We start from the raw sequence: 25,486 nt of genomic DNA, 5'->3' as shown, positions 1-25,486 counted from the left end.
TTCCTCGATTTTGTTATCATTTTAACAATTATTTATTGTTATTTTTACCACGTTCGTTTTTAATGTCTCGCCCACCAGAGGTGAAGGCGAGACTAAGGGATCAAAGTGTCGTCCGTCCGTCCGTCACAAACATTATGACACATAACTATGCAACCGTTAGTCACTTTTCAACCAAACTTAGAGGGTAGATGTACTTAGGGGACCTACATGTAATGCTGCAGTTGGAGGCCACATTGTAAGTTCAAATGTCATTTTCAGGTCAACGTTAACGTTTACGTTCAAGACTCTCTTATGACACATAACTCCACAACCATAAGTCACTTTTCAACCAAACTTGGATGGTAGATGTAGTTAGGGGACCTGCATGTCATGCTGCAGTCGGAGGTTACATGGTAAGATCAAAGGCCATTTTGAGGTCAACGTTAAAGTTTACATGCAATAATCTCTTATGAAACACAACTCCGCAACCGTAAGTCACTTTTGAACCAAACCTGGGATGTAGCTGTACTTAGGAGACTTGCATGTTATGGTGCAGTCGGAGGTCTAACGGTAAGGTCAAAGGTAATTTTGAGATCAAAATTAAAGTTTATGTGCAAGACTTTTATGACAAATGTTATTCCATCCCAAATATTTTACAATGAACTTTTGATACAATTCTGTTGCATGCCCTCGCAAATCACGACATTTCTGGTTACTTTCACAAGTGGGTGAAACTCAACATCGCTAATGCCTGGTTTTGATTTAATAATTTTTCGTTTATTCTTTTCTTTCTTTTCTCTCTCTTCCTTTTTTTATGTATTTATTTGATTTATTCATTTAATTATTTATGTATTTATTTATTTATTAAAGGGTAACAGTTTGTAAATGAGTATACTCTGTTTTGTTCCGTAGGTTGATGGCATTTGAAAGTAACTAACCGTTATTGATCTTTGCTCGCAATGGTCCATATTTTTATGTTATTAACATAAAGTGAACAACCAACATAAACAAAAAGGGTTTAATGGCTCCATTTCCTTTTCCTTTTTCAGGTTGTTGCTATTCTGTAGTAACGGATTATATCGTCATCATTTTGAAACAGCATTTCAAGAACTCCTTTGGTTTCGCGAATACCGTAACGTACGCTGGGTCTGTAATAGGATCTCTGATTTTGCCCCTTTTGACAATGGAACTCTACGTTGCGTATGGACTATACGGAACTTTATCTTGCCTGGGAGCTATCAGTTTAAATAATGTTCCACTATCCATGCTAATGAGACCACCGAAAACAGCAGAGCTGTCGGGAAGGGGAAGCTTGCAAGAAAGAGAAAAGACAAGACCTGGTTCAATGTGCCCCGACTCGTCCCTACTATCAAACTCCCAAGGAAATGCAGGAAAAGAGGTAGTTACAGAATGTTCGAGAATTATGGACCGAGATTCATGGAAACATCCGGAGTCACGCGTTACATCTTCAAGTGTCCTTGGTGAACCAACGGCAAAATACAAGTCCGGCAATACTCATTCAAATCTGCGATTTGCTATTAGAAGCGTGAGTCGTTCTACAACATCTGAGACTCTGCATTTCATTGCGATTAACAAACCATCTACGTCTTACGGGAGTGAATCGAGTAATGGTGAGATTGGCAATACTTGTTTACGAAACATCAACAGGTCTCATGCTCGTCAGGAGATGACCGAGGACGATTCGTCGTCAATCGAAGATGATGACGGAGAGCACTTGGTATTGCTGAACTCGCCAAACGACGCGTCGAGCACTAAATGTGGCGATATTGACAGTTACGTAAATCAAAGACACATCGAGACAAAAGGCGAGACAGAAGGCCGTTACCAAAGACTCAAGAAGTGTATTCTTGAATTTCTCCTCGAGACCATATCGTACGAATCCATAAAGGCAGAACTGCCATTCAGCCTCACTGTCCTACCTTCTCGAGTTCTCCTGGACTTAACCTTTATCGGTTGGCTAATCTTCATGGTATCTTACGCGATCTCTGTAGGCATCCATGCATCCGAGGCCGTGTATCTTCCAGTTGCAGCATCTGCTGGAGGACTGGCAAGTCGGATAGGCACCGGGATCCTTATACTGTGGCGACCGCACTGGAGTCCCACGGTTTATGCTTCGCTGACGATGCTGTCGGCATTGTCGCTCTTCGCCTACACCATTGATTCTTCGCTCATCAATTTGCTGTTTTGTTCAATTCTAGCAGGATTTGGCTTATTTGGTGCTACGGCAATATATTTCGCAATGTTGGCTGAAATGGTTGATGAGAACCATTTTGCGGGACTTGTCGCTTTGTCGTATTTCTTTACCGGTATAGGAAACTTTCTCTCCGGCCCAGTCACAGGTAACACCAATATCAATTTGCTTATTGATACCCATGTCAAATTTGATTTTAAAGGTCAAGTCCACCCCAGGAAAATGCTGACTTGAATAAATAGAGAAAACTCAAACTAGCATAGTTCTGAAAATTTCATCAAAATCGGATGTAAAATAAGAAAGTTATGACATTTTAAAGTTTCGCTTATTTTTCACAAAACATGTGATAATGCACAATTAGGTGAGTCACTCGATGATTTCCATCACTCACTATTTCTTTTGTTTTTTATTGTTTGAATTATACAATATTTTATTTTTTACAGATTTGACAATAAGGACCAACTTGACTGAACCATATAGTATTAAACAATGCTAATTCCACATGTTCAGAGAGGAATTAATTGTTGTATCACTTGACAATGAGGAGAATATAATAATATTTCATATTTCATATAATAAAATACAAAAGAAATAGTGAGTGGATGACGTCATAGTCTCCTCATTTGCATACCAGCCAGGATGTGCAAATAACTGTTTTGTGAAATTAAGCGAAACTTTAAAATGTCATAATTTTCTTATTTTGCATCCGATTTTGATAAAATTTTCAGTGTTATGCTTATTGGATTTTTCTCTTTTTATTCAAATCAACTTTTTGTTGGGGTGGACTTGTCCTTTAAAGGGATACTCCAGGCTGAAAATACTTTAATCTCAATAAATAGAGTGAAATTCACAGAGCAAAATGCTGAAAATTTAATCAAAATCGGATAACAAATGACAAAGTTATTGAATTTTGCATTATTCCGGTGAAACAGTTCTAGGTATGTCTTCATGAATATTTACGAGGTGGTCTGATGATGTCATATCTCCACTTGTTCTTTTGTATTTCATTATATGAAATAAGGTTTATTCAAAAAAATTATACAAAGAATTAAAACAATTGGGTTGACAAGTGATTAAGGGCATTAGTTATTTATTGCTGCAACTTATTTCATTATAATGGAGACACATCATTTACACATGTGTGAAAGAATTAAACCAAACTGATTTCTTGTAATAACATACGAAAAAGGAAAGTGGGGACGTGACATCATCAGCCCATCTAATGGATACTCAGGACGACATGCATATATTCACTGTTTTTATCAAATATTGCTGAATTTAAGAATTCAATAACTCCTTATTGGTTCTCCGATTTTTGATGAAAATTTTCAGCATTTAGCGTTGTAAATTTTACTTTATTTATTTAGATATAAATATTATCAGCCCGGAATATTCCTTTAAGAGTATATCAACAATGTCTGCACTTTTTAATCTACATTGTTGGTTTCAAAGGTCGATATTCTAGATATTGAATAAAAAATGACAAAATACGGCTTACTTCGCCATAGTCTATGCTTTCGTCGGGGACGTTGGTATGTTTTAGGAGAACGGATTTATATTACTGTCAGAATTTGGTCATAATTAATCAGATGGAGTTCTGATACGATGTGAAAGAAATTATAAGCTATTTAGGGGTAAAAGTGTCTTCAATGGAGACGAAAACAACGCCAAGTTGTTAATACGATAGGCCTACATAACTGTTATAAGGGAAATATAAATTAAAGAACCATGTTATAAGACGGGTTTATAAAGGATGTAGCCAACAGTGAATGCATGTATAAGTCACGTGCATAATTTGCACAGCATTGTGTATTTTAGGTGCATTATATGACACCAAGATAGATCCTTGATTGGTTGTTTGATATCGATCATTCAGCCCATTTTACAATGACGCCATTATCTGTTTATTTTGTTTTATCCATTCATCGTGCAATTTTGAATCCATACGATTTTGTCCACTGCTCGCTCGTGCCGATACTGGCGAGCATGAGTGTTACCGAAACCCACCCTTTCGAGAAAAGCTCCCCCGGTTTTCTCGAAAGGGTGCGGCCACTCCCGCTCCGCGAACGCAGACGATGTGCAAGCCCACTCATTCATCATTCTTTGCTCTTTTTATCCGCAGGGCTGATGTTTGATATCACAGGAAGTTTCCCGTTCGCCTTTCGGATTTTGGGATCTCTCATGGCTATTATAAGTACCATCACTTTCATGTACCTTTACCATGTCTACTGCCGTGCTAAAAGCCAACAGCACCAAAGTCGTTAATTGAATTATTGAGACAAAAATGAGTAGAGCTCATATATTTACTTACAGATCTGGGTCGACGTAATTCCTGCGAGCAATCCCCCCAGTGACAACGACGATAGTGGCTGGTAATCCTGTTGGATATTAAAAAAAGTCGAAAATATTTTCTATTAGAATTATCATAGATGTATCCCAAAAATGAAGGTGGGTGTGAAAAGCAAAGAAAACCGGATACAAACGCGGCATAAGGATAATGGAAGAAGTGGAAAGGGGGCTTATACCAATGTCCGTCCCTTTCATTACAATCATTTTCATTATTCCTTGAATGCATGAGCGCTGAGAGGTAGCTCGAGCTAAAGCCGGGGTAATAATTATAATAACAACGCGCCTCGGAATAGAATATTTCTAGATAGATGGCGCTATATAAATGCCTATTATTATTATTGTTATTATTGATTATCATTATCAGTTATCTCATTATTTCATACAATTAGCATTATAATCAATATTGTCCTTGATTTTACTGATATGGTACTTTTTTCTTCCCCTGATGTACTAGGATTTTGATCATTAATACACGGTGTGAATATTGATCTTCACCTATTCACCAAGATGGCCAACGTCGTCTATTCTATTGACCTTAATGTATATCTGATCTATTATTCAAGCTTGGTTTGCAGCAATAATTATTTTAAAAATTAACAAATTATTGTATAATTGAAGATACGCAAAAAACTGACACCCAATTTATCCGAAAAGAGGTAATAGCTTTTGTCAACACATACATAAAATGGAAGAACGATAATTACCCCATGCAACGAGAGAAGCCTTTGCCATAAAGCCTGGGATCCTTGCATTCAAGACCTTTATAAAGAGTTGGTACATGTTAACACCTTCAACGCCCATCCATACAAGAGATGTCAGTGTGAAGTACTGAATCAGGGCAGCGAGGCAAAAGCACCATATCTCAACATCCTTCTCATCGCCGAGGTCGACTTCGGATTCGACAACGACGAGCCGTTGTTGGTTGAGTATGACTACCATGATGTAGGTGACGTAGAGGAAGAGCAGAGACAGACATATGCTCATAAAGATCTGATTGGGTTGCTTCTGACGAAGTTTTCTGGTGTTTGAGAGAAAATAAACGATTGTAAAAAAAAAACGATGTGATTTTTGTGAGTGTGTGTATCTTCTGAGGGTTTCTACGGCGCATAAGAAGATGTGAAGTGGGTTTGGTAAATTGCCAATTCGTCTACTGCCAACTTGTCCACTCACCACATGGTCTATTTTCATTAAGTCTAATTCCATTCCGTCCCAGGGGAATCGGTGCTTAGGAGAAAAACCCAAAACCCTGCATAAGTACATGGGCAATGGGAAAGTCGTCCCTGCCCCTTGTTATAATTTTCTTACCCAGTTGCCAGTTTGAAATCTACATTACATAGTCGTAGGGATCTCAATATTAAAGCATCCATAAATTTCTTATTGTTTGTCCGATTTCCTTCAAACTTTCGTTATTCTGTTTCAGTTATTATTTCCTTTCAACACAACATTTTGTGACCAAGGCTTTATTCACCTTAAATGTAAACACACAAATCATAGCCCATTCCACCTACAATGCCACCAGAAAATCATGGACCGTTTCATGGTCTGATCAGGGAACTTCTCTGGCATGATTGTAGCAAATGTAAACAAGATAGCAGCCAACAGAGGTTCAATACGTGCATATTATCGCGGAACGAAACCCATTGATCGTAATTGAAGTATGATATTTATATCTTCCAAGTAGAGTCGGTAACGCGAATAGCCTAATCTTGCACCTAAAGGAGTACATAAATCACGATAAACTATTATTGATTGATACTTACGGCGAAAGTACATAAACCGCCAATGTTATGATTAGACTGCCAATAGATACTCCACAACCGATGCAACTCAAGTACTTCGAAGTCTTTTGGAAGATGACAGATGGGTTAGGGCTGTGAAAATTCTAAGAGCATGAGAATGAGAAAAATGTTAATGAGAATTAATTATGTTTGAACAGTATATTTAAATCTCATGCATACAAATTATATTTTGATAATGATAATCATTAGAAGGGGGAAACGCGATCGATATGTATTTGAAATCATGTAGCCCTAAACAAATCACTGGACAAACGGATTTCTATTACTGATATTTTTTACAATGAAAAAATATCACATTTTTGTATTTGTATTTTATTTATTGAATCATGGTTTAAGAGCCTGCTTTCAACTAGAAGCTGCTTTTCTGCAAGGCCATGGGCAACTCATATTAAAAAATAACACACAAATGAAAATGAGCTTACATAATAACAACAAAAAGATAATATAACAAGACATGAATGAAATACACATAGCAAAAGCAAAATTGGGTGTGGCTTCTGGTTCAAACCCGAATCATGGCCTTTATCAGCGTAGCATGCATGTCATGTTGATTGCCTGCGGAGCCTCGTATCTTGGACATGTTGTTAGGTAACGAAGTCATATCCATCCATGGTGAAATGCGAAGATGGACATTTACCATGATAACAGCAAAGTTGGTTGTGTGATTACATGAGCAGACAATCGCCGTGAAGTTCTCGGTGTCCGAGTCGTTCTGGAGGAAACAGCCATAGCCAGACCAGCCTCCGGTACCATTGCTGGCTTCATAATCCCAAAAGACACAGACGGGATCGTCGATGATCACAGAGCTGTTGCCTTTCTACAGTAATAATGAAACATCATTTGCAATGGTAAGTGAGAATTAAAACAAAGATTGCCTGACCTCAATATGGTTTCAAGAGTGTATTCATGAAGGCAGGTTAGTTGGCCCCTAATTATGTCGTTTGGTGGCAGCAGCAGGTAAGATCGCTGACATCAAATGGCGCCGTTGACCACTCACAGGTTAACTCTAGCCATGCAGCATTCAGACATTTGCCTAATTATTTTTCACAATATTATGATGTTTTTGAGAATTCAAACAATTGAAAAAGAAATAATCCGAGTTGCATGACTCAACCAAACAAAATTTATGTATTTACTGTACGTATTATATAAATATAAAGAGGAAGTGTTTCCTGCAAAGAACACAATTAACACTGGCAAATTTTCAATGCTCTGATGTCTTGCCCGAAGAGTCCTTCTTTCATCTAAGTTCATTTATTTTTTGCTAGTAGGTCGGGTAAAATCATATCAAGATATCGATAGTGCTGGTAAAACGATCTTACTGACCGTATGGTGCCAACTCCCTTCGACTTAATCTAGTTTGAATTGGCAGTGTATTATACTAACCTCAATAGGACGAAATACTGTGGTAATCGCGGTTTTTATCTTCTTTCTTCCTGGCCCGTATACGGTCACCAAGATCACTGGCGTGTTGGGACGTCGTCGTCCATTTCGATTGCGATACGTCCCAACTACATGCTCATCGACATCGGAAATAAACAACGATGGGTCGCGGGCAACAGCGAATGCGACCCTGAAGTCTGGATCCTCTGACTCATTGTCTAGATCGTCTTCGAATTCCGCTGTGACGCTTGCCGAGGCCCTGATGTCCGTGACGTCAATTGAGTCGTCGTGGTAGCGGAGACCGATATCGTTGTTGGTTAGTATGTCATCAACGGTCGATTTTCGTGAGATGAATTTGATGCCTTTTCTAAGCTGTTCCGATGTGGTCGCTTCGATCTATAGGGGCAAATGCATTAAAAAACATATTGTGTAATCATCAGTACAGGCGCGTAGACAGACGGGAAGTGCCCCCAAGTCCCCAAAAAGAAAAAAAAGAGGGAAAATTAGAAAAGACAAAACGAAAAAAGGAAAGGGGAGAAGGATATAACTTGATGGTTTCCCCTCTTATTTAGTTTTTTGTATGAAAAGAATACATACCTAAACAAGCATTTGCATATTTCATACTCTTCGTATACAAAGTTTTGCTACCGCGCTTTGCGCGGGAAATTTATGAAATTACATTTTCTTCTTTGTTCCCGTACATTTGCAAATGCATTTAAAGAATGGTTATGCAAAGTGTGAAATTTTTTTTTTTTCTTTCAAATTGATGAAACAAGCTTTTCGCGCTTCTGGTCGGAGCGGGAAAACACTATCGCCACTCCCCATATGCTATTTCTTCCTTTTTTCAGCAAGCAATTCTTGCAAGTATTTGCTCAAACGGGACAGGCATAATATTCATGGCGAGCTCTATAATAATACAAAAGTATATACGAAATTAAAACAAGTTTCTTAATCACAGAATTACGGGTGCTATATACGCAAGAGAGACGTCTTGTTTTTTATTCGATTTTGATGAGACATCGGTAAAGTTGACATAAATATTTCATTTCCATGATTTCACTTCATTCCATTTATTGGATTTGGCAACATTTGCAAAAACAAAAAAATATATAGACAAGAAAATACATATTTGAAATTTGACATCAAGATAATGAACAAATGATTCTGTGTATGAACCATCCAATGTATCATACATATTAAGTGAACAGTTTGAGTGGTATTTTCTGTTACACACTAAACAAGATGGCTGAAAGGGTGGTCACAAAAGCAAAGATTGAATGCGTGACAACCCTGGAAAATAACAAAAAAGCAAACAAAATATTTGTATCTACTGTCATGTTAAACGTGCAATGCATGAAATGCTTTTTGAAATAAAATAATCTTTAGATATAGTTGACAAGGTTAACAGCTCTGTAATAATAATATGGCATTGGATCTGTATAACCATTTTCATCATGTTCATAATGACTATTGCTGGGGGTGTCCGGTGAACGATGGAATGGCAGTCAGCTTGTAGTTTTATAATATTGTACAACCACATATTGTACATGTTGGATTAGTTTGCCAATTCCATGACTCTTCTCATCTGTTTGCATAACAATAACACTCTTTGTTCCCTAATCAGCATTGCTTTGATATACTTTTACTTTAATTTGGATTTCGTTAAATGTAGAAATGGTAACCCTAGTTTATATTAACAGTGTATAAGTATGGAACTGATAACCTTGTTTTTTTTAATATACACACACTTATTGCTCCCGTCGTTCATCCATTTCCAACCATCTAAGATTTTTTTTCTTAGACCTAATCTCCAAATGATTGTATTTTACTTAAACTATTATGTACCAGTCCAATGTTTCGTTTACCATAAAATAACAATTTTCACACCTTTACTCATAAGTTGACCCGGATTTTTGTCATATTATGCATTCTCATTGCAGATGACAGGCCTACAGAAATTGTTCTCAGACAGGCCCATGTATGTGATGTATTTTATCAATTTCGTTGAATGGCATTGTGGAAGCGTCCTGGCGTAGCAATTCTCACACTCGGCCTTGTAATCATAAGGTCTTCTGTTCGAATGCAGCCGCGAACATTGCCTACTTGCCAAAGTGCCATTTGGCAAGTTGTCAATGCACACTTTGCCACTCTCCATCCAGGAATTAAACGGGTACCTGGAAGGATGTGGAAGTCCTTGCAGTCAGGTCGTATGCCTAGCAATAATCAAAGTCTTGGAACGCTTGTTGGGGAAAGCGCAAGCATTTGTGCGGACAAGCCAGAATGTAATGATGGGTAATGATAACAGCAACAACAACCACACCATTGATGATGATGATGATGATGATGATGATGATAATAATAATAATAATGCCATGATAACTGTTATACGAACGGCGTTCCGATGAAGGCCTATTAAGCGCTATATAAAAGAAGAATATAATTAGGCTATTATTGCAAACAGGCTTTACTGCATGGAAGGAGCAAGAAAAGGGGATAACACTTTCATCTAATCATGTTGGTTTGTTTGTCATATACAGTATATCATATTTCCTTTGAAGTCTGTTATTTCATAGTTTTAATGAACAATACTATTAATTCAACACTTTCTCCGACCCCATTTGAAGCTATGAAAATAAAATGATACTAACCAGAGAAACAACGCAATAAAGAATATCATAGTACTTGTTATAATGTAAACGTATATCAAGTTCATCTTGGACAAACCTCTAGATTAATTGAGAACCTTGTACAAGCATACAGGTTTATTTTTCAGTAATATCAGATTACGGACATATTCATCATGTTCAAAAGGCGGTATATGGGTTACTCAATATCCCTCTTAAATGTGTTTTATTATGTTTTAATCTAGAAAAGAAATGTGATATCGATAAAGTACATCAATGGTGTTGGTGCTCTCAATATAGATCAATGTCAGTCAACAATGATTAACTGCCAAGCTTTCCCTGATGAACTATCGATATTTCATTCGTTTCATTTAGGATTCATTGCCACAAATCCGTCACGTTACAAAATTTGATATGTCATACCAAGGAGATATCACCTCCAACTATCTCCTTGGTCATACTGGAAAGCATTTGCAATGACATGGTAGATTGCGAAATGTAATTAACAAGTATTCTCAATGAATACGTTAATATTATATGAATAAAATGCATAAAACATTGGAGGAAAGCAGAATGCTTGTAGTTGAGGGAACGAGGTTCCCTTGTTGAAACATTATTTTAAATCTTGTTTTAACGCACGCGATGAAACAATTAGTATTGATTAACTCACACCGAAAAAAAAACAAAGAACAACACATAAACGCGACGAAACACAAACAAAGAAACGCAAAGAAACAAAAAACAAAATAAATAAATGAATATTTGAAGCTATCAGAAGGAGACAACCTTATATATCACCCAACATGAATTTATAGCTGCACCTCTTACAATGCCAAAGTTACACACCACTGTCAATCGCTTGGAGACTATCTGGTAAGCGGTAAGTGTTACATAGCAAAGTATGATTATTATATTTGAGGGTTAAGGTTATGTCAATAGATTAGACATGTAGACTTTAGGCCTTTTGAGCATGAAATCGCCTTACTTGAACGGCTAGATTTGGTTGAACGGAGGTAAAAGAACCATTGTTCTTGGTCAGGTCAACCAACTGAAGCTGATGTTCCAAAGCCTGTATCATCCTACTGTTTGATTGGTTCCTTCCCTGGGCCACAGCGAGTGCTTCAGGATCAGAGTTCATGAGGTTGTCGATGATGCTTATGACGTCATTTGTTATCTAAATAAAAAAAGAAAACCTTGGAAATAGTTATCGAATGTCTTATCCGCTGTTTTATAGTGATGTAAGTATGTATACATAAGGTTATTGCATCTAATTGAATACATTTCTTGTTTTGTAAGCTACAACTTTGATATGCAATTATCATCATGTTCACGAGCTCTGATAGTCATCCAATCATGAGGAACATCAATTTAGCTTGTTTAGTTGACAATGATAGGTCTCTGCGCATTTAGGTATTTACCTCTGTATCCGAGGAGTTCAAAGAAATGACAGCTTGGACGATGTTGGCTGTGGATATCACCTCATCAGGGTTGAAGTCATCAAAGGACAGCAACCCGACCACGTCCAGGACTTCACCCACGGATTCCTCAGTGATGTTGACCTATTATATAAGGACGTCCAATAATGGCATATACCACAAATAAACGAATCGTTTATGCCAGTTGTGGGACCAATACATCATCCAACTAAACATGCTAAAACTGGACCTTTTACTGGGGAAGGCATGAAGAATAAGTCAATAATGCTTAAAATATCGGGGACAATTAATGTTAGACCTTACTGCATTTTGAACCGGTGATTCCTGTGACGTTGATCTAAAGAAATTAAAAAGCATAGTGCGAACACTCTCTGGATTAATGACTTCTAGATAAAGTCTAAGGTTTTGTCAAACATTAATTCCAGGACATTCGTTGTTCACTCTCAAACATGGCAAACTCAGAAAGATTAATCCGTCAACATGGTCAAACTTAAGGACAATCGTACTTTGAGGTGTACAATGAATTTGGTAGCAAACAATAACATGAATAAGTGAAGGCACCTATGGAAGAAGAGAACAGCTTTATGCCCAAGTAGGATTTACTGTAGTAGGGATATTTGGCATAAATAGGGGTAGTCCACTGTCTGTCACGATTTAAAGTAATATTCCTTTATCTGAAAACTTGATGACAGTGTAACCATGGTAAAGTTTACACGTAGCTATCATCTTACCTTTCATAATCACGTTAATTCTAATTAGCTGAATAGCAGCTAGATTGACTGTATTAAAAAGAAAACCCGAGCAAGTCACACACATTTGGGTACCTTTTCAATGACATCAAGTTTTCGTTCATCACTTGCTGATGTGTTCACTATACGATCTTCACATGAACATTGATTGTTCGAGCACTTCACCCAGCGAAGAGGGTTACCTTAAACATAATAAAAATAAACAAATCAGTGGGGAAATTGAAATGATAAATACTCATTAACTTTGTTGGTACACTGCAATTATTACCGGCGCTAAAACAAGCTCGGTACACCGTAGAACTGATGTGTCAAATCGATGTTGTTTGATGACACATCTTTGGTGTATTCACATTGACTGATACGCACATCTGAGGTCCGTCTTACAAAGAGTTGCGACTGATCCAATCAACCACAACCACTGAAAGCCAGCAATGTCAACATCTAAAATGCCTGTTTATTTCAAAATATTTTCTTGATAATGACGTATTTTCATACATTAATCGTTTCTTCAAATTTCAGTGTGCTTCTTTTTTGTTCACAGAGTACATTGTGCACATTTCATGCAGAAAAATGTATGACAATGATGGATTTCCATAGTTGCATCGGATCAATCGTTATTCTTTGTAAGACGGGACCCTGGTGTAAAAGCTCAAACACTGCCATAGCCAAACTCGTAACATTTCGACGCCTCTCTGGTGTTTTCCTGTATATAAACCGAGCTGGTGTTAGATAAACGCAGATGTTTTTGTATTATATGAACGTGGTTACAGGGCCTCGTCTTACAAAGAGTTACGATTGATCCGATCAGTTGTAACTCTATGGAAATCCATCAGAGTCATAATTTTGTTCATACTACAAACTTGCAGAATGTCCTCTGTATGCAAAGAGAAGCGCAGTGAACTGAATGCATGAATATACATCCTAGCTAGAAAATATTTTGAACAAACATGTAAAATAGATGTTGACGTTGCTGGCCGTCCATAGTTACGATTGATCGGATCAATCGTAACTCTTTGTAAGACGGGGCCCAGATGTACAACAATGCGTGGAACATGTACGTATAGACCTAAAAATTCATTATTTAACGACTTATTTGAAATCGGCTAAAACTGAATTTTGATTGCCATTGAACCAGTGTCAGTGTTATTGGATTGTGTAATCAAATCGGTTTCTTGTCGGGCAATCGTGTAACCCGACCATTCGACAAAAGGGATCCTAAATACCCGAAAGGTTGGTTCCAGATTACACGACCATTCGAGAAAACGGCACCCTTGATTCCCGAAAGGTCGGGTCCAGTTTACCCGATGTTTTGCGAAAAATTATCGCAAAATTATCGGATGGTCGGGTAAAGTGGACACGACGTTTCGGGAATTTAGGTGGCCCTTTTTCTGGAATGGTCGCATATACGCGATTGCCCGAGCCGACGCGATAACCCAATGTGAGGACACAAGCCAATTTACTCAGTCTGTGGAGGAACTCACTCTCACAGATGATTTCATGACATGAGCGCTGAAAGCCAACACCGTCAACGGATAAATCAATGCGACGAAGCCAAACGCAGAGGAACCTGAGATCCGCGCAGGACGGTACTCTGCTGGTGTCCCACATGATCATACTGATCTCCTTATGAATGGTATTAGGTGGTGAGCCAGTCGAGGCGTTCTCCAAGGAAAGGGATAGGGCAGCCTCGTTGTATCTCCGAGGTTTATCTGCATATGGGTCTTTGGTGCTCCAGGTGTCCAACTGCCAACTGCCTTGTAGGGTGTGACCGGTGACCGATATGGCTACTTCGATGTTGAGGACATTGGTTGCATCGCACTCCGTAATGGTGCGTGGGCCATCAAACCACCAATCCCCTACCACAGGGTGTTTACCTGTATAGAAGTCACCACAAAATGGAACCATGTAGATCTAGCAAAAGTCGCATACCGTCGTTATATAAAGTCGTTCAAAAATACCTCGCAACTCACTCTTTGATTTTTTGGGGGAAATGCCTTTCGTGATGTTTACCGAGCAAATATAAGTACCGTAACTATCTTGAAAAAGAGATGGGATATGATATACATTGTAGATACTCGAAAAATCTGACTATATGTTTTTACATATATTTTACTCAAAATACATTTCAAATCAAATTTAGTGCAAGAAGAAAGGGATACAGGGTCTCCTCAAAAATGCTTTACCAATAATAAAGTTTTTTAACTTGTCTTTGGTGCTAAGTTTCCCGCCAACATACTTTTATCCACTTTCAGAATGAACCATCCACGCGATATGGTACCCAGGCTCTATCGACAAGGCATCAATTTACACTAATCTGGCCACTCTCTACCCAGTTGTTACATGGCTTCCCGAACGTCAATGTCGTTGGATTAAAGAAGCATAATTATGACAGATCATGGCTGGGATACTTCCAGCGTGTGGTGGTTGTGCTTATACTGTATGCGGGCATGCTATAATTCAATATGAGAGGGGTAATATGAGCTCTCACTTGATAAGCGCTATATAAGAGCGGTATATTATTTTATTGTCATTATCATGATCACGACAGCATATTATTCGACTGTCGCAAATTATTTATTTGAATAATTCGATTTGTTCCCATTCGATATTGCAATCATTGGTTTACCTGGATGCGAGTAAATCTGCACAGCATTTTGTCCTCCACAGAATTCGTTGACATCTCCAGGACAGGGCATACCGCAAATGTTATCTTCCATTCGGTACATCTCCTCTTGACAAGGCGGGGAGTTGGCACACCAGCATTCGGTCCCGTTGACGAGCCCGGAATAGTAGAAACCACGACTCGCGCATGTGTTCCCGCAGAGAGGGGTGGTCATGTTGGGTCGAGATATGGTGATGACTGGGTTAAAGCAATCTTTATGGCGACATCCAATGGTTGTGAAATCTGTTTTCAAACAATAAATCAGATAATCGTAGTAATGGGAAAGCAAAGGGTTACAAGAAATTGTTTCTCGGAAAATAAAGCTTCAATAAATGAATACGAACACAAAACAAAATCTATTATCGATCAGCATCTAAAGAAAATGGCAATAATAAAATACAATAAAGTACAAACTGCGTTCGAAGAAAAAATGAATTTATTGTATTGTTTCAGTGTAATTGAAGAGTAATTTGCAATCAAATCGTACCGGGTAAAAGGGTAAAGGTGCCCTTTTCAACATTGTTCAGCAGTGTCACTTTTTTTTAACGGAACTTTCTGTTATTAATTAGATTGTAGACCTTAATACCTACATGTATAGTCCTTTATTTTATTCTGCTAGATATGAATTGCAGTCAATACAAACTGGGAGAAAACGGTTTTCAGATAGGCACTACTACTCCGAGATTACAAAAAAAGATACTGATAAGGCTATGAAGGCCAAATCTGAGGTAAATCTAAGAGATTTCATTCGATGTGAATGGTCTTTTAGTATGTCTGGCATTGATGGCCATCCTTGAGTAGGGTCAGGGAAGGTGTTCCCTCAGAAATTGTACATGTTGTAAATTATGAGAGACGGTTGTCCCCCCGCCCTTCCAACTCACCGGGTATGCCAGGTCGCTACCAAAAATCTCAAGAACTAGTCGCTTTAAGGTCTTATTTCCCGAGAAGGTCCATGATAATTCCTAGCTGCTACAAAAACCCGAGTACAAAAACATTCACACATTGTGTAAACGTATAGTTTTTTTCATATATTAGATATTTATTCCAGTGGCGGATCCAGCCTCCGCCAATAGGAGGGGGGGGGGCGAATTTTTTTTCACCCATATTTTCCCCGATCGGCCGCTCAAAATATTTGTTTCGTTTCTTTGAAGGGGTTGTCCCAGTGGCATAATGAGCCCAAAATTTTGAGGGGGCTCAAAATGGCGTATTGCGTAAAATTAATAAGAAGTTACGAGTGAGCGAGCAAAAAATTTAACATTTTCATTACAAAAATCCAAGTTCGTGATAGATTTTAACATAATATTTGGAAAATTATAATATATTTCACCCTGTTTTTTTTTTTTTTTTTTTTTTTTTTGGGGGGGGCAAAACGCCCGTGTCCTAACAGTAATTTCTTAGCTTTATTTTTATAGCAACACAAATGTGTAATAATTTGCAATTAAATCGTACCGGGTAGAAGGGTAAAGGTGCCCTTTTCAACATTGTTCAGCAGTGTCACTTTTTTTAAACGGAACTTTCTGTTATTAATTAGATTGTAGACCTTAATACCTACATGTATAGTCCTTTATTTTATTCTACTAGATATGAATTGCGGTCAATACAAACTGAGAGAAAACGGTTTTCAGATAGGCACTACCACTCCGAGATAACAAAAAAAAAAGATACTGATAAGGCTATGAAGGCCAAATCTGAGGTAAATCTAAGAGATTTCATTCGATGTGAATGGTCTTTTAGTATGTCTGGCATTGATGGCCATCCTTGAGTAGGGTCAGGGAAGGTGTTCCCTCAGAAATTGTACATGTTGTAAATTATGAGAGACGGTTGTCCCCCCCCCCTTCCAACTCACCGGGTATGCCGGGTCGCTACCAAAAATCTCAAGAACTAGTCGCTTTTAAGGTCTTATTTCCCGAGAAGGTCCATGATAATTCCTAGCTGCTACAAAAACCCGAGTACAAAAACATTCACACATTGTGTAAAAGTATAGTTTTTTTCATATATTAGATATTTATTCCAGTGGCGGATCCAGCCTCCGCCAATAGGGGGGGGGGGATTTTTTTCACCCACATTTTCCCCGATCGGCCGCTCAAAGTTGATTTTTGTTTCGTTTCTTTGAAGGGGTTGTCCCAGTCATTGGCGGCGGAGCAGAGGATTATCTTTTGTGTTTTGGGGGGGACGCCTATTGTTGCGTCTCCCCAAACACAAAACATAATCCTCTGCTCCGCCGCCAATGGTCCCAGTGGCATAATGAGCCAAACATTTTGAGGGGGCTCAAAATGGCGTATCGCGAAAATTAATAAGAAGTTACGAGTGAGCGAGCAAAAAGTTTAACATTTTTATTACAAAAATCCAAGTTCGTGATAGATTTTAACATAATATTTGGAAAATGATATCATATTTCACCCTTTTTTTTTTGGGGGGGGGGTGCAAAACGCCCGTGTCCTAAAAGTAATTTCTTAGCTTCATTCTTATAGCAACATAAATGTGTAATAATTTCATAAGCCCTATTAAAATAGTGTGAGCGCGAAGTGCGAGCTAAGTAATTTTGAAATTTCATGTAATTTGTCCTAAAATTCAGTTGAACATTCTGGGCAATGTTTGTAAACCTGAAGATGATGCGTATGTAACTAGATAATTACTGCGAGCGTAAAGTGCGAGCAGAAATTTTTATAATGCGTTCTGGCCTTGTCGAAAAGGGACCTGTTAAGGACGATTTGCAGTTAGCCATTAAGACGATATTTCAATGATTAAAAAATGCGAGCGCGAAGCGCAAGCTGAAACTTTTTTTGACGTTCCGGCCTAAAAAATTAACGTTCTGTGCACTTTTTGTAATCATGAACGGTATAATTATATATAACCAAACAATTGATGCGAGCGCGAAGCGCGAGCGGAAAAAAAAAAGAGATTTCAAACCTAAAAACGGGACACTCTCTTCATGTTTTGTAAATTATGAAAAAATTGGGTATAACTTGGTATCTTCCTACATTAATAATGCGAGCGCAAAGGGAAAGCAGAACATTTTTTGATATTCTGATCTGAAACTGGACATGCTGGATATAGGTTCATAATGATTTAAATAGAGAACAAGCTGCGTATCTCAGATTTCGACCTAGAATCTGGGCATTCTAAATACCCTTTTTTCATCATGAAAATCAATAAAGCGAGCGCGAAGCTCGAGCTTAAAATATTTGATATTCCAATCTGAAAAAGGGGTCAATTTAAGCTCTGTATTCCAAGCACCTTGTAGGAAAATTATGAGGTGGATATGAATCAAAGTTAAAAGCAAGATCTGATATGTTTCATTATTATTACTTTGAGTTTTGACATAGGACAGGGACATTCGAAGAACATTATGTCATCATATGAAGATGATGACTATCTTCATATTTCTCTTCCTAATTATAAAATAAAATGCATGAGTTAGTATATTTTCAACAATCAATGCGAGCGCAAATCGCGAGCCGAAATTTGTGATGAACTGTCATGAAATGGGGATCTTTAGTAGTTTGGTAATTAATATTGAGATATACATATCAAATCACCAATCAAAATGCAAACGCGCAGCGCTAGCTATTACATTTTGACAATTTGACCTGAATAGGAATATTTGAAAGCTTTATGGAATACAGGAAAATAATAGGTACCTGACAAATCAAATTTTGCGAGCGCGCAGCGCGAGCATAACATGTTGATATTCAAAAGATAAAACATAAATTCTTACAGAGCACTTTTTAAAAATCAATCTGCAAATGAAGCAAAATAATGAAAGTTCGAATATCCGAGCTGAAATATGTTTATTATATTGACTACAAAAATATGATATTTAAGCTCCATATTGAGCAAGATATATAAATCACCCAAAGGCAATGCGAGCGCGAAGCGCGAGCGAAGTTTTTATACTGTACAGTGGCATAAAAGATTTTAAAAATTATTTTTCAAGTCTTCCCCTCATCTTATTTTATTCACTTGCCTTCCTCCTTTTATGTTTCCCCTTCTTTTTTTCTCCTCTCTTTTCCCTTCATTTTCCTTTTTTTTTTCTTTCTTTCCCCCTTTTTTCTTTTTTTGCTCCGCCAATAGGAGGGGGGGCGGGCCCCTCGGCCCCCCTGAATCTTCCTATGTTTATTCTGCTAGGTCTAGACAATTAAAATATTAACTACCCAAAGATATCGTATGTGCATTGCGAATACAACACATTCCTGTTGCAAAGTAATTTCTGGTATAACGCGTTACAAACTAACGTTTGTAACGACGACGAGAACACGATTGTTGTACTAAAAAAACACCAACTACATATAGGTCATTAACCAACCAAAACACAGATTGCATCCTATACGTCACGTGTTTATTATTTTGATAGTTATTTTCTAACCGTTTATCACCCTTTCGCTACACGCATTAAGGAAACTCCGTCAAAACATGATTTGTCCCTAAATGGTACTTCAGAAATAGCACATGCAATACGCAACCCATAACAAGTTACAGCGTTCGTATATATTTTGCATTTATCATGTTCATATATGTTCGATAATCAGTATGAACATGATGAAATATTAGCGGGGATGCTGAATGAATACCTTCTGGATATTATCTACCTTATTGTGATTTATTCGACTGTTTTCGATTGTTTTTGTACAATTTTTGCTGTTGATCTTTATAGAATTATGTACATAAATTAATCAATGTAAAAATGGGCAACATAACTATACTAAGTCATAGTATCGGTGGAGTAATCATGGCCCACATGTCGATTGCCATTAAAAAAAATATATATGAAGACAGGGTCAAATTTTCATATAACAGTGTAGTTTGTTTTGTGAGTACTTAAAGGTCAAGTCCACCCCAGGAAAATGCTGACTTGAATAAATAGAGAAAAATCAGACTAGCATAGTGCTGAAAATTTCATCAAAATCGGATATAAAATAAGAAAGTTATGACATTTTAAAGTTTCGCTTATTTTTCACAAAACAGTGATATGCACAACTAGGTGAGTCAGTCCATGATGTCCATCACTCACTATTTCTTTTGTTTTTTATTGTTTGAATTATACATAATTAATTTTTTTATAGATGTGACAATAAGGACCAACTTGACTGAACCATATAGTATTAAACAATGCTAATTCCACATGTTCAGGGAGGAATTAATCGTTGCATCACTTGACAATGAGGAGAAAATTAGAATATTTCATATTTCATGTAATAAAATACAAAAGAAATAGTGAGTGGATGACGTCATAGTCTCCTCATTTGCATACCAGCCAGGATGTGCTTATAACTGTTTTGTGAAATTAAGCGAAACTTTAAAATGTCATAACTTTCTTATTTTACATCCGATTTTGATGAAATTTTCAGTGTTATGCTTGTTGGATTTTTCTCTTTTTATTCAAATCAACTTTTTGTTGGGGTGGACTTGTCCTTTAACTAATATTTTCCGAATCGACTAGATTTGTGAATAAGTCTTGCAATAGCGGTTTCATTCTCATTCGACACATTCCATTTTAAATAAATAAACCTGCAGAGAGTTTCATGAAAGGACTTGTCGGACGTTTTATTCGACACGTACTGCTTTATCCGACAGTTACTATGGTAACAGTGCTTCTCAGCCAATCCTAATCAAGGAAAGTTGTTATATCTGACAACTTGTCGGATGAAAATAGTAATGAAACGCTCCCGAGGTTAATAAACTGGGTTCTTTGTTTTTGCTTGAGTTGTTCAAATTGGTAGGTTAATTCGGATAGAAATTCAACTATATTATCTTTTTCATCTGTGTACCATCTGTCTGTGTCTTAGAAAAGTATCGTAACCTACAACATTAGCAAGAAAGTAAGAGCCGTGCACAAAATAGTCTGCAAACTTTATATTACACAATCCGTTCAGCAAATTGTGTTTAACATAATTCGAAAACACATTTGCCAAGTTGCTTTAACATGTTTAATTAATATCGTTCTCAAGATGATGTAATTGCAATAGGGACAATAATATTATACACCTATACTTTGTTGATCTAAAAATTGTATCGTTTATACCATCCTTATTTAGGGTCATAAATATAAGGTGTTTCGCCCACTCTGTGCTGTTGTTATATTGGGAAGTATAGACAAGCAGGCGTTGTTTTGGTAAAGTTTATAATTGCATCTGATGACCGTGGGAATCAAAATAAGTATAATAGGACATCAATTAATACAACGTGTAATGTGATGCTCGAAACTTGAGCAATAACCATGATATTAATTTGATATCAAAGTAAATTTCTCTTTGTATTATAAATGTTTAACGGTTTAATGTAGCAAAAATGTTACCAAAAAAAAAAACACTTTGCACTTTGTAAAACTAAGCAAAAAATCATTTAGAATGAGAATAATCTATTTAATGTAGTGTCATTTCACTGAAATACTGAAGCCCCCACCGAAAATAACACAGAAAACGTATTTACCTTGTAAAAAATGATTATATGTTTTTTTGGAAAGATAATTTTCATCAGGATTCATTGTTCTTTAAGGATCTAATTGATTTACAATTACCATAACGACATGAACATTTATTATCGTAACAAAATGATTCCGAGAGGCATTTTAAAAAGATACATTAACGCCATTTCTCATTATTTCTCAAACCCGTGATTATCATCATGATCATCATTATGATAATGATGTTGAATGAAAAAAAATATTGAAGTAATTGTTATGATCAAGAGATGTTATAGACTTTAGCACCGATTACCAAAATTATGATAATGATGTTTTTCCCAAAAGTATTATATTCATGAAATGCAATAGAACCTGAATGTAAAGTTTTCAGATTTTTCTTATAAGCAAACTCCGTACTTTTCAGAGCAATATCAATTCGAGAAATATGGCTCCCCAAACACACTTTAAACACTATACAAACAAATTTGATAAAAATTACCTGACGAGGCACAATGTTATTTATTCATTTTTTTAAATTTCTCAATTTGATACGTTAACTAGGAATATGCTTTATTTTGGCAAATTATTATTTCTCATCATGCACCTACATTTACTCTTTCCGATATGAATTTCGCACTCTTCCCGAATTTTGTTATTTCCCCCTATTTCCGTGTACGCGGGAAATTTCAGGGAGCTTATATAGACTTATTAATGAAGGAGCTTTGGCAAAATCAAACAGTAGTGTAATCATGATTTATCGAATCTACGACTTATACACTGTAAAAATTAGTGAAATTTTTCCACCATGAGGGTGATAATGTGTCCAACTAATTTAGGGCAATATTATACCCAATGCGACAAGCATATTGTCTAGTAAGGTTTAAATCATATATAGGAAGCAATTACTTTAGAATGGGCAAAATTTTCATCACACTGGATAAATAAAAATGCCCAAAGAAATGCCAAATGTTGGTTGGACACATAATTACCCTCATGGAGCACTTTTACCCAAAAGTCCCTAAAATTCATAACTTTCTTGGAATAATATCTGAAATAGTGTTCTTAATCATTAAAGTAAATTGGGGAAACGAATTTGGAAACAAAAAATGCAAACCGAATTTTTGTGCCCTTCGGAGAAATTTCAATTGGAGAAATATAGCTCCCCAAACACACGCCAAACACTGACTATACAAACAATTGTAATTAGATATACTTTACGAGGCACAATTTAATTTATTCATTTTCTTCTAATTATTCATTTTGATACGTTATTTAGCAATGTGCTTAATTAGTTTGGCAAAACATTATTTTTCATCATGCCCCTACTTTGTTCTTTCCGATAATTTCGTATTCCCAAATTTTGTTATTTAATACTCTATTTGCTAGCTTCCCATTATTCTAGCACCGAGTTAGACCATGCCAGGGGCATCTTAATCGGGGGTGCCCCGCCCCCACCTATTTCAAAATCTCTGTACAAAAACGTAAATATATGACCGTTCCACGACCCCTGCATGGTCTAGTTAGACTACAGGCCAACGTAAAGGGCGATTCCATACGTGTCGTACAAGACATTTAGACAACAATTTCTAGTTTTCTAGCCGAATGCTTGAGCAATAAAATATTCTTTTTTTATCTATGATAAAGCTATAGTGAGTAGTCATGTGAAAAACTAATAACCAACACAAACAAATTGATTATGGGTAAATCATAGGTGAAAATGTTGTGTGTCGTACGGGACGCAGAAATATCCCGTACGACACGCAACATTTTAAGCTCTAATTCACCTATGGACAACATATTTTTGTTGGTTGTCAGTTTTTTGCATGTCTACCCAGTAGTACTTTAATATTACCACAAAGCAAATTGAAATTCTTCGTTCGTTTGGACAGCAGGTTGAAAAATGTTGTGAAAATGGCTGAATTTTCTTGCATGGAATCGCCCATAATCACCATTATTGTAATTTCTTCCGACTCAACTTAATACCTCAGTCACATTTGCACTACGGCGGCCGTACGGCGAGTCGAAAACAGCCGTTTTATTAATTTTTATTCAAGCTACCTATTATGTAGCTATTATAAAAAAAATAATAATAAAACGGCCATTTTCGACTCGCCGTACGGCCGCCGTAGATCAAATGTGACTGAGGTATAATCAAGAGCATGTTTATCATCATATCTATAATTATAAAAAGATCAATATATTTCATATTTCATGACATAAAATAAAAAGGAAATAGTTAGTGTCCAAACCACATCAGCTACAAATCTTCTCTTGGTAATGCCAGCAGAAATATTCGATTTATCGAGGGAATTGTTAGAATAAATTCTCTATAGTCCGTAAACAATGGTTAATGTATGATATTTGAGTCCCAAAATAGGCGTTTAAGTTACTTTTTGTTTTATATGTGGTTACGCTGGAATATTACAATTCACTATGAAATAAAACACAGGCAAAATACTGTATATGTTTATTATATAGACTGGAGTTAAGTACAAGGACCAGATTCCTAATCCTACCATTAAGTTGTTATTTTCATTAATGTCCTTTCTTACCAAGTAATTATACATATGTTTATAAAAAAAAGACCTATGGTTTTGAAGTATTTCCGTTTTTCGTTCCGGCTGGACGCGTCTTTCCGCAGCAAGCCCATCAGTCATGCCCATACTTTTTCAACTTAACGATTTTTTTATTTTCATTGGCTAAAGGTCTTTAATCATATCCCTTGACACTTCAGTCACATATTTATTTTTCTGTGTGACCACTATAGTAAAACATTAGAACTTAAAACAAATACACAAACTTGGTCATTATTCATGATGTTTATAATTTTCATTTCCAGAGGAAATCTCTCACAAGCGACTTGCCCAGACAACCAATACATCTTTGAATCTTGCGGTACCAAAATAATGTTAGGCGTATGCGCTTATTGGTAAAAATGATCAATCTGATGAGACCCAAAAATTAGATAATAGAGGTAACATATTTTTTTGTTAGTTTTGACCTTTAATTTGTTAGTGAAAAACGAATTCCCCAATACTTTCGTTATTTGGCTAATCCTTTTAAAGAGTAATACCAATATAGCTATTCGCTTACATTTGACAATGTTTGAGTGTATGGGCCTACTATGGTCAAACCGTACTATGCACTCACAATCGCCGCGCGAATGGCTCCAGTGCAGAGGGTCTAAAGTTTATAAAGTAATTTGACTTGCGACCCCAATCTCTCCTCTATCAAGAGGCGGGCACACCTCTTGGTAAACATTCTTTAATTTATTCTCTGAAAATATGCTTAACACAAAATAATAATTAGGAAGATTATTATTTTATCAATGACTTGATTGCTTACTTTGTGAGCATTGTTCCGTTGGCGATCTCGAGCAATCCGTGGTCAACGAGCCTCCGACCAGGGCGACGAACAAGAGACACGAAAGTGGGGTCAAGCGTTCCATAATTTTCATCAGGCAATTACACTCCTACATAGCGATGCACCTTCCGACATCGAAAATGGAATCTTGATATCAGTCCTTTTAGATATTGACTACTTACTCCTTGGTCAAAAAAATATTTAAAGTGGTGTGTCTGTATGTTTTTCCAACTAAATGTCTGCTCTTCCAAAATAAAATCCAAATTGTATGAAGAAGGGACCAGTGAAGCAAAATCTTTCTAGTCTCAACGTTGACATTTAAAATGTAGTTTCTTAGTGTACTCTGTATTATCCGCTGACTTCAAGAAGAATATTTACATGTTTGAATGTTTAATGTTTGAAGTCATACCAACGTAAGCGACAGTAGACGATGTAATATACATCAAAACATCCCAAAGGAATTACTGCTAACAGAGTTCTGACCTTGATTGTGTCTGTCCGCTATCAGCTCTGCAGCTATTTATGAT

The 25,486-nt window shown here is 36.8% G+C and overlaps 2 protein-coding genes across 2 annotated transcripts in view; one reads left to right on the top strand and one right to left on the bottom strand.

Moving 5' to 3' along the window:
- Nucleotides 1-5,587, top strand: part of LOC129280392 (monocarboxylate transporter 7-like) — an 8,829-nt gene extending 3,242 nt beyond the window's left edge. The window contains exons 3-4 of the mRNA XM_054916420.2: nt 1,029-2,339; nt 4,314-5,587. Of these exons, the coding sequence (XP_054772395.2) occupies nt 1,029-2,339; nt 4,314-4,456 (1,454 nt within the window). The 3' untranslated portion in view covers nt 4,457-5,587. The remainder of the gene's footprint in view (nt 1-1,028; nt 2,340-4,313) is intronic.
- Nucleotides 4,499-25,486, bottom strand: LOC129280393 (adhesion G-protein coupled receptor G6-like). Its single transcript, XM_054916421.2, has 11 exons — nt 24,942-25,486; nt 15,158-15,436; nt 14,013-14,405; nt 12,607-12,713; nt 11,765-11,905; nt 11,332-11,520; nt 7,726-8,118; nt 6,977-7,156; nt 6,301-6,422; nt 5,245-5,558; nt 4,499-4,569 (listed from the first exon to the last, which is right to left on the bottom strand). Exons 1-11 carry the CDS (start codon nt 25,051-25,053, stop codon nt 4,499-4,501), a joined length of 2,301 nt encoding a protein of 766 aa, XP_054772396.2. The 5' UTR covers nt 25,054-25,486.

Source organism: Lytechinus pictus, chromosome 17, assembly GCF_037042905.1.
Source record: "Lytechinus pictus isolate F3 Inbred chromosome 17, Lp3.0, whole genome shotgun sequence".
Lineage (NCBI taxonomy): Eukaryota > Metazoa > Echinodermata > Echinoidea > Temnopleuroida > Toxopneustidae > Lytechinus > Lytechinus pictus.
This window is presented reverse-complemented; position numbering and strand designations above follow the sequence as displayed.

Excerpts from the sequence above, each read along its gene's own strand:
- LOC129280393 (XM_054916421.2), bottom strand. The coding sequence starts at position 25,053 with ATGAAAATTATGGAACGCTTGACCCCACTTTCGTGTCTCTTGTTCGTC. Across the intron at positions 6,423-6,976 it reads CCAACTTTGCTGTTATCATG|AATTTTCACAGCCCTAACCC; the intron begins GTAAATGTCCAT and ends TCATGCTCTTAG. Across the intron at positions 5,559-6,300 it reads GCGGTTTATGTACTTTCGCC|AAAACTTCGTCAGAAGCAAC; the intron begins GTAAGTATCAAT and ends CTCAAACACCAG.